Consider the following 10,826-nt stretch of genomic DNA (forward strand, 5'->3'; position numbering starts at 1 on the left):
TACGACCTCCAGAGCTGCGGTCACTATTCTGGAGCAAAGGATCACAGACGCATCATTTCTGCTTAGTACAGCCATGCTTCATGTCATGTGACCTCCAGAGCTGCGCTCACTATCTGAAGCACAGCATCACAGATGCATATTTTCTGCTTAGTCAAACCGTATTTCATATGACCTCCAGAGCTGCGCTCACTATTTTGCAGCAGAGGATCACAGACACTTCTGTTTTAGTAAATGTGCATGATTTTGATATGACCCAGGGAGCTGATCGCTGCTTCTGCTCTGGAGAACTTGCCATTTAGTGTTAAAATGGGATTTATTAAATCCACAATGCTGAAAAATCTGCACCCTAACGCTGGGTTCACACCTGAGCGTTTTACAGCGCAACGCTCAACACAGAGAAACCAATGATTCCCTATGGGAATGGTTCACACCTGGGCGTTTTACAGCGCGTACGATCGCGATGTAAAACGCCCGACGCTCAAACAAGTACAGGAGCTTTTTTGGGCGCGTTTGACGCGCGTTTGGGCCATAGACTCTTTGGACAACACTGCTGTCAATCACCCAAACGCGCGTTCACTATTTAACCACCTCCCAACCGCTGTACGCAGATATGCGTCCGGGAGGTGGTTGCTTTACTCCTCCTGGACGCATATACGCGTCTTCTCGCGAGACGCAAGATTTCCTGTGAACGCGCGCGCACAGGCGCGCGCGCTCACAGGAACGGAAGGTAAGCGAGTGGATCTCCAGCCTGCCAGCGGCAATCGCTCGCTGGCAGGCTGGAGATCCGAATTTTTTAACCCCTAACAGGTATATTAGATGCTGTTTTCATAACAGCGTCTAATATACCTCCTACCTGGTCCTCTGGTGGTCCCTTTTGTTAGGATCGACCACCAGAGGACTCAGGTAGGTCAGTACAGTCCCACCAAACACTACACTACACTACACTACACTACAGCCCCCCCCCCCCCCCCCGTCACTTATTAACCCCTTATAAACCCCTGATCACCCATGATCACCCCATATAAACTCCCTGATCACCGCCCTGTCATTGATCACCCCCCTGTCAGGCTCCGTTCAGACGTCCTTATGATTTTTACGGATCCACGGATACATGGATCGGATCCGCAAAAAGCATACGGACGTCTGAATGGAGCCTGACAGGGGGGTTATCAATGACAGGCGGGTGATCACCCATATACACTCCCTGATCACCCACTGTCATTGATCACCCCCCTGTCATTGATCACCCCCCTGTAAGGCTCCATTTAGACGTCCGCATGATTTTTATGGATCCGTAAAAATCATGCGGACGTCTGAATGGAGCCTTACAGGGGGGGTGATCAGTGACAGGCGGGTGATCACCCATATACACTCCCTGATCACCCCCCTATCATTGATAACCCCCCTGTAAGGCTCCATTCAGACGTCCGCATGCGTTTTATGGATCCGTAAAAAATCATGCGGACGTCTGAATGGAGCCTTACAGGGGGGGTGATCAGTGACAGGGGGGTGATTACCCTGATCACCCCCTGTCATTGATAACCCCCCTGTAAGGCTCCATTCAGACGTCCGCATGCGTTCTGTGGATCCGATCCATGTATCCATGGATCCGTAAAAAATCATGCGGATGTCTGAATGGAGCCTTACAGGGGGGGTGATCAGTGACAGGGGGGTGATTACCCTGATCACCCCCTGTCATTGATAACCCCCCTGTAAGGCTCCATTCAGACGTCCGCATGCGTTTTGTGGATCCGATCCATGTATCCATGGATCCGTAAAAAATCATGCGGATGTCTGAATGGAGCCTTACAGGGGGGTGATCAGTGACAGGGGGTGATCAGGGAGTCGATATGGGTGATCACCCCCCTGTCATTGATCACCCCCCCCCCCCCTGGAAGGCTCCATTCAGACATTTTTTTTGGCACAAGTTAGCGGAATTTTTTTTTTTGTTTTTGTTTTTTCTTACAAAGTCTCATATTCCACTAACTTGTGTCAAAAAATAAAATCTCACATGAACTCACCATACCCCTCACGGAATCCAAATGCGTAAACATTTTTAGACATTTATATTCCAGACTTCTTCTCACGCTTTAGGGCCCCTAAAAAGCCAGGGCAGTATAAATACCCCACATGTGACCCCATTTCGGAAAGAAGACACCCCAAGGTATTCCGTGAGGGGCATATTGAGTCCATGAAAGATTGAAATTTTTGTCCTAAGTTAGCGGAAAGTGAGACTTTGTGAGAAAAAAACAAAAAAAAAAATCAATATCCGCTAACTTATGCAAAAAAAAAATAATTTCTATGAACTTGCCAGGCCCCTCATTGAATACCTTGGGGTGTCTTCTTTCCAAAGTGGGGTCACATGTGGGGTATTTATACTGCCCTGGCTTTTTAGGGGCCCTAAAGCGTGAGAAGAAGTCTGGAATATAAATGTCTAAAAATGCCCTCCTAAAAGGAATTTGGGCCGCTTTGCGCATCTAGGCTTCAAAAAAGTGTCACACATCTGGTATCGCCGTACTCAGGAGAAGTTGGGCAATGTGTTTTGGGGTGTCATTTTACATATACCCATGCTGGGTGAGAAAAATATCTTGGTCAAATGCCAACTTTGTATAAAAAAAAATGGGAGAAGTTGTCTTTTGCCAAGATATTTCTCTCACCCAGCATGGGTATATGTAAAATGGCACCCCAAAACACATTCCCCAACCTCTCCTGAGTACGGCGATACCAGATGTGTCACACTTTTTTGCTGCCAAGGTGGGCAAAGGGGCACATATTCCAAAGTGCACCTTTCGGATTTCGCAGGCCATTTTTTACACATTTTGATTGCAAGGTACTTCTCACACATTTGGGTCCCTAAATTGCCAGGGCAGTATAACTACGCCACAAGTGACCCCATTTTGGAAAGAAGACACCCCAAGGTATTCCGTGGGGAGCACGGCGAGTTCCTAGAATTTTTTATTTTTTGTCACAATTTAGCGGAAAATGATGATTTTTCTTTTTTTTTCTTTTTTCCTTACAAAGTCTCATATTCCACTAACTTGCGACAAAAAATAAAAAATTCTAGGAACTCGCCATGCCCCTCACGGAATACCTTGGGGTGTCTTCTTTCCAAAATGGGGTCACTTGTGGGGTAGTTATACTGCCCTGGCAATTTAGGGGCCCAAATGTGTGAGAAGAACTTTGCAATCAAAATGTGTAAAAAATGCCCTGCAAAATCCGAAAGGTGCACTTTGGAATATGTGCCCCTTTGCCCACCTTGGCAGCAAAAAAGTGTGACACATCTGGTATCGCCGTACTCAGGAGAAGTTGGGCAATGTGTTTTGGGGTGTCATTTTACATATACCCATGCTGGGTGATATAAATATCTTGGTCAAATGCCAACTTTGTATAAAAAAATGGGAAAAGTTGTCTTTTGCCAAGATATTTTTCTCACCCAGCATGGGTATATGTAAAATGACACCCCAAATCACATTCCCCAACTTCTCCTGAGTACGGCGATACCAGATGTGTGACACTTTTTTGATGCCAAGGTGGGCAAAGGGGCACATATTCCAAAGTGCACCTTTCGGATTTCACCGGTCATTTTTTACAGATTTTGATTGCAAAGTTCTTCTCACACATTTGGGCCCCTAAATTGCCAGGGCAGTATAACTACGCCACATTCCCATTTTGGAAAGAAGACACCCCAAGGTATTCCGTGAGGGGCATGGCGAGTTCCTAGAATTTTTTATTTTTTGTCGCAAGTTAGTGGAATATGAGACTTTGTAAGAAAAAATTAAAAAAATAAAATCATCATCATTTTCCGCTAACTTGTGACAAAAAATAAAAAGTTCTATGAACTCACTATGCCCATCAGCGAATACCTTAGGGTGTCTACTTTCCGAAATGGGGTCATTTGTGGGGTGTTTCTACTGTCTGGGCATTGTAGAACCTCAGGAAACATGACAGGTGCTCAGAAAGTCAGAGCTGCTTCAAAAAGCGGAAATTCACATTTTTGTACCATAGTTTGTAAACGCTATAACTTTTACCCAAACCATTTTTTTTTTATCAAAGACATGTAGAACAATAAATTTGGCGAAAAATTTATATATGGATGTCGTTTTTTTTGCAAAATTTTACAGCTGAAAGTGAAAAATGTCATTTTTTTGCAAAAAAATCGTTACATTTTGATTAATAACAAAAAAAGTAAAAATGCCAGCAGCAATGAAATACCACCCAATGAAAGCTCCATTAGTGAGAAGAAAAGGAGGTAAAATTCATTTGGGTGGTAAGTTGCATGACCGAGCGATAAACTGTGAAAGGAGTGTAGTGCAGAAGTGTAAAAAGTGCTCTGGTCATGAAGGGGGTTTCACCTAGCGGGGCTGAAGTGGTTAAAAAAATGCGCGACAAAAACGCGCATAGAAACGCGCGTTTGAGAAACGCCTAGGTGTGAACCCAGGGTAAAGGATCATTTATTGGGGGAGGGGGGGAGATAAAGGGACATTGAACCTGCAGACTACAAGATGCTGTCATTAATTGCATTGTTATGAATTCTGCTGGTGCAGTCACTGTGTACAAACATTACTTATCCTGTACTGATCCTGAGTTACATCCTGTATTATACTCCAGAGCTGCACTCACTATTCTGCTGGTGCAGTCACTGTGTACAAACATTACTTATCCTGTACTGATCCTGAGTTACATCCTGTATTATACTCCAGAGCTGCACTCACTATTCTGCTGGTGCAGTCACTGTGTACAAACATTACTTATCCTGTACTGATCCTGAGTTACATCCTGTATTATACTGCAGAGCTGCACTCACTATTCTGCTGGTGCAGTCACTGTGTACAAACATTACTTATCCTGTACTGATCCTGAGTTACATCCTGTATTATACTCCAGAGCTGCACTCACTATTCTGCTGGTGGAGTCCCTGTGTACATACATTACTTATCCTGTACTGATCCTGAGTTACATCCTGTATTTTACTCCAGAGCTCCACTCACTATTCTGCTGGTGCAGTCACTGTGTACATACATTACTTATCCTGTACTGATCCTGAGTTACATCCTGTATTATACTCCGGAGCTGCACTCACTATTCTGCTGGTGCAGTCACTGTGTATATACATTACTTATCCTGTACTGATCCCGAGTTACATCCTGTATTATATGGCAAAGCTGTACTGTAAGATTTTGGCCCTGAAGCCAGCAGTATTGTGAATGCCGCTCTGGAGTACAATACAGTCCATATGGCTTAGGATGTCTGGCATAAGATACATTGTGAGACCACCATTCTTTACACTAATGGCAAGGTTTTTTTCACAGCAGCACAGCTTTAGGGCTCATGCACACGAACGTATTTTCTTTCCACTTCCGTTCCGGGTTTTTTTGCGGACCGTATGCAGAACCATTCACTTCAATGGGTCTGCAAAAACAACGGAAGGTTCTCCGTGTGCATTCCATTTCCTTTCCAGCAAAAAAGTAGTGCATGTCCTATTATTGTCCGCAAATCACAGTTCGAGGCCCCATTCAAGGCAATTGGTCTGCAAAAAATACAGAACGCCCACGAACACATCCGTAGGTCATCAGTATTTTGCGGATGCATACTGTAGAAATGCTGTGCACAGCCCATATTGCTCACGTGTTTGGCGATTAATAAGTTACTGTTTCCGATCCGCAAAAAACGGATCGCATACGGAAACCATACGGATATGTTTTGTGGAATAACGGAACGGAAGAGGACTTAAATCAGAGAAAGAAAGAAATAAATAAATAAAACTCAGATATGGAACAACGGATCCGTCTTGGCTATAGAAGACCTAATACAACCGGATCCGTTCATGACGGATGCATCCGGCTGTATTATTGTAACCAAAGCGGTTTTTGCAGATCCATGACTGATCCGCAAAAAACGCTAATGTGAAAGTAGCCTAACGGTCATTCGTTTATTTATTTGTGTAATGTGTAGGGGCAGGGATACTGACCATTTTTGTAATATACTTTAATTACTGAAATCATACATTTCTATTAGCAAAATGGCTCTAAAGTGGCCCAATTTGAGCCTTAGCAACGCTCCTCTGTCTTCTGTTTATATAACACAGTCAGTATTGAGCAAGTCTCCATAGTTATGTAAACAGAAGACAGAGGAGCGCTGCTAAGGCTCAAATTGGGCCACTTTAGAGCCATTTTGCTAATAGAAATGTATGATTTCAGTAATTAAAGTATATTACAAAAATGGTCAGTATCCCTGCCCCTACACATTACACAAATAAAAAAATAAATTACCGTTACACTTTTTTTTTTCTTTTTAATCACCATAATGGTCTTATGGATGCAAATTAACATGTTGTCCCCTCTCATACCTGGAAACATCTTGGAAATGTTTGCAATTTTTATTATCCCAAAATTCAGATTGGGGCAGAATAACAGGATTTATTTGCAATACCAACATCTACCACAAGATGTCACTCACACCCAGCTTGGAAAATAAAGAGTTGGAAAACACAAATTTGCAAAATGTTCACTATTATTTTTTTATTAAATGGATTGAATATTTTTTTTTTTTTTTTTTTTTTTAGGTTTAAACTATTGGAAAAAAAAACAAATAAACATATTCATGAAATGTTTGTTTTTTTTACACTAAAAAAATATAGAACACAAGATTTTTTTTTAAGACGTGAAACTTCAAAAATGTAGATTTCAGTCGTCTATATTAAAGGCCATCTACGTGACTGCTTAATTCGTTCTTGATTCTATTATCAATACTGCACCTACTTGTCAGAATATGTAAATGATGGGGGGGGGGGCTGCTCGCTCTTCAGGGGCAGGACTATGCAGGGGAGGGGCTTCCATCCTACTGGTAATCCATGACTGGACTTCAATCGCATAGGCAGTGACCCCACACTTACTAAATAGAAATATTTTACTGCTCCTTTGGGGCAGGACTAAGCTGGAAAGTGGCTTACATACCACTTCCAAACCATAATAGGACTGCAATCACCTAGGTGGTGATCTTAGACTAAAACTTAGGGGCAGGACTAAGAAGGGGAGGGGCTTCCACGTCTCTGGCAAACCACGATTGGACAGAACTGCATAGATGGGGGGGAACAATTACTGAATCATAAATATAACTTTTTGACTGCTCCTTGGGGGCAGGACTAAGCAGGGGAGGAGCTTATGTGCCTGACTGTATCCACATAGGGGGTGATTTCAATTACTGAATATTTCCTTATCACATATAATAGGGATCGAAACTGAATTTTAATGGAGAGAAGAATCAAAATTAGGAGAAGAAGCATTGATTGTATAAGGACTGAAGCAATGTCTCAAGGAATTGCCAATAAGAATCCACCAAGCTTCTCGACGTTAGAATTTAAGGCTTCACATAATCTAATGGGGCCCCCTACTGGTTAAGGGAAGCATTCAGTATCTGAAGCGTCTTGGTCAGAGAAATGGAGAGGATGTTAAGTTTTTTAAAGGAACACTCCATCAGAAATCCATTGCTGGTCAAGAAAACTTTCACTACGAGGACGTGACGTTAATTACCGCGGCGATATTGAAATTATATAAAAAAATAAAAAGGCATTGGCGGAGTCTGCTGGATTGGTCACTCGTCTGTGAGAGGTGGAGGAGCTCTTTGCCGGTGTCACCAGATGATCCATCACTCAAGCCCTTGGGGGAGGGCGGTTCTTCGTTAATGGCAATGTTCAGTTATGTCCACCACCACCGCTTTTTTCCAGCTGAAGAAGAAGTATCCGGTGCCGGCTCCGGCCGCCACCGCGATGCACAGGTAGGCGTTGTAGCTCATGAATATTAACATGAGGAAGTAGCTGACCACGACTTGGATGATGTGAAGAAACGTCTGGAAAACGTGCGGGAGGCTCAGCATCTGTTGTCTGGGGACATAAAGAAGAAATGAAGCATGATTTAAAGGGAGTGTCCACATTCTGATAATAAAAGGGCTGCATTATAGGATACTCATGAAGGAACACTCTTGTTAAAGGGATATCCCAGCCAACGTCTTACCCCACAGTCTTGTGAGTCTCCATCAAGGTGGTGCCGTTGGGTCCTGGTACTGGCATGGAGTTATAACGGATACTGACTTGCGACTTCCGGAGCAGGGATTCGCGCGCAATCTTCAGCCCCTCGTACAACATTCCGAGCAGAAACACGGCCACAAAGGCCCCGGCCATTTCTGTACCAGGGAGGGCAGAAAGAGACGCTGGTTAGTATGAGCCTCACCCCCTAAAAAACCCTGCAATGTGCCAGCTAGGAACCAGGAGACATTAACCCTGCCCCCCCTTAGTTCTGATAGACCCCTCACAGCTATACCTGCACTGATACACTGTAACAGACTATCAGATTTGTACTGTTGCTTCGCTTAAAGGGGCTATTCCCATATTGCAAAGTAATAGGCTATGCCAGGGGTGGCCAACCTGAGGCTCTCCAGCTGTTGCAAAACTACAACTCCCAGCATGCCCAGACTGCCTACAGCAGGGCATGGTGGGAGTTGTAGTTTTGCAACAGCTGGAGAGCCACAGGCTGGCCACCCCTGGGCTATGCCATCATTGGTGGGGATCTGGCCTTTGGGACTTCACTGATCCTGAGATGATCATGACGCCGATTTAGTGCTTCTCAGGGTCGGTAGAGGTCCCCCCCCCCCCCCTTTCAATCATAAAGTGACAACATATCTGTTGTGAGATACGCCATCACTTTACAAGATGGGAATACCCATTTTAAGGGTTTGTGCACTTCTGCAATCCATTGATTTCCAACTTTGCAAATCTATACAGCTCCTAGGGAGAACAATGGGTTTCCATGGTGACAGACTACAAACAAACACAATGCAGTCTGATCCCGCAGCCATGTGGCTTCCCTTTGCCTCCTCTATTATTGTCTGCAGGTTATCAAGAAGAAGGGGGCAGCATACGACTCCAAGGTGACGATGTGTGAGGTGTTTATGGGCATGTGGGACGAGCGGCGCCAGTAACTGATCACACACGTACTGACCTCCCGGGGAATTGATCACCAGCCCTGAGAATAGAAGCTCCACGTTCTCATATCCAAAGTAAAACACCATGGGCTGTGGAGGAAAACAAAGGGGAGATGTCAGGGGTCATCTACCAGTGACTTACCTGGCCACACACCACCCATGAGATCCCACCAGTATACAGAAGCCTCCTCGTACCATGAAAGATGTAGGACAGACAGGTGTACGATCCCACAGACAGCCCCAAAAGACTCCATCTAAAATAACAAGCACTCCAAACTGGCACTTACCATCATATGCATAGATCCACCTCCTCCGCCATGGTCGTGTCCACTCGTGGTGGGATGGTGGTGACCACTGTGGGGATCAGCCGTAGTCATGGTGTGGTGGTCGTGGGACATTTTGGAAGCCTTCAAAAACTGCTATTCCACTGTTAACCTATGTATAAAAAAAAGAAAGAAATCAACTCAGTCTCTTTAGAAACAATGTAACAAACTATAAGAACAATCCTACAAACGTGAATACAATGTAACGAACCGGAAATAGAATCCTGCAGATGTGAATACAATGTAACGAACCGGAAATACAATCCTGCAGATGTAAATACAACATAACGTACAGCCCAACAGGGGTGAATACAATGTAAAAAAAGAAGAATCCTACCCAGGTGAATACAATCAAACACTACAGATGTGAATACAATGTAACAAATATTGGCAGACTGGGCTTGCAAAGTATGTGTCCACAGCAGTTGCCACGTCCCTTCCCCCCACCCAAGTATGAGCAAACCAGCAGGTGGCGACACTGAGCACGGAGGAAAGCTGCAGCACTTACCCTTGGTTTTGGCCACTGTATTCCACACCTTGGAAGCCAAGACCAACCCCACCGGGCCTTCTACCGAATGTCTGCGCTCTACAAGGACATGGCGATCCAGTGCGGTCACCGCCAGGCGCAGCCTCTCTTACCAACCCACAGCCTGACCGCAGAGTCCACAGCCTGACCGCAGAGTCCACAGCCTGACCGCAGAGTCCCCTTTTATTTCTGCAGTGATCTCAGGAAGGTGGAGATAATATAAGGGACAAGCTCCACCTGGATGTCATCATCAGCCGACAAGCAGAGCCAACTAATTCAATCTTATTAGATAAGTATCTGTCCAGAGCCATCCTAAGAGTGGCCCCGGGGGACGGCCCTGGCTATTGTGTTTGCCTTTTCATGGCACAAACTACAGATTGGATCTTTGAAGCCGATGAATTTATATCTAAAAGGTAGAGACAACTTGTCTGCGGTATCAGGAAACTTCCCAACAGAGGATCAAACGCAGCTCACCGGACTGACCAGTACTGCTTGGAGTAACACTACTAAAGAGTATGAACGCTGTTATTATATACAGATATAATATAATGTAAAATATGAAAGTACAGTACATCACTTATCCTGAGTTACATCCTGTATTATGCTCCAGAGCTGCACTCACTATTCTGCTGGTGGAGTCACTGTGTACATACATTACTTATCCTGTACTGATCCGGAGGTACATCCTGTATTATACTCCAGAGCCGCACTCACTATTCTGCTGGTGCAGTCACTGTATACATACATTACTTATCCTGTACTGATCCTGAGTTACATCCTGTATTATACTCCAGAGCTGCACTCACTATTCTGCTGGTGCAGTCACTGTGTACATACATTACATTACTTATCCTGTACTGATCCTGAGTTACATCCTGTATTATACTCCAGAGCTGCACTCACTATTCTGCTGGTGCAGTCACTGTGTACATACATTACTTATCCTGTACTGATCCTGAGTTACATCCTGTATATACTCCAGAGCTGCACTCACTATTCTG

The 10,826-nt window shown here is 44.4% G+C and overlaps 1 protein-coding gene across 2 annotated transcripts in view; it reads right to left on the reverse strand.

Moving 5' to 3' along the window:
• Window positions 1-6,364: 6,364 nt before the first annotated feature.
• Window positions 6,365-10,826, reverse strand: part of SLC31A1 (solute carrier family 31 member 1) — a 22,074-nt gene continuing 17,612 nt past the window's right edge. For both annotated transcript variants that reach the window (XM_044305897.1, XM_044305898.1), the window contains exons 2-5: window positions 9,264-9,411; window positions 8,994-9,066; window positions 8,010-8,178; window positions 6,365-7,879 (exon numbers count right to left, since the gene is read on the reverse strand). In XM_044305897.1, the coding sequence (XP_044161832.1) occupies window positions 7,678-7,879; window positions 8,010-8,178; window positions 8,994-9,066; window positions 9,264-9,374 (555 nt within the window). In that variant the 5' untranslated portion in view covers window positions 9,375-9,411 and the 3' untranslated portion in view covers window positions 6,365-7,677. The remainder of the gene's footprint in view (window positions 7,880-8,009; window positions 8,179-8,993; window positions 9,067-9,263; window positions 9,412-10,826) is intronic.

The sequence above is a fragment of the Bufo gargarizans genome, chromosome 9, assembly GCF_014858855.1.
Source record: "Bufo gargarizans isolate SCDJY-AF-19 chromosome 9, ASM1485885v1, whole genome shotgun sequence".
Taxonomy (NCBI): domain Eukaryota; kingdom Metazoa; phylum Chordata; class Amphibia; order Anura; family Bufonidae; genus Bufo; species Bufo gargarizans.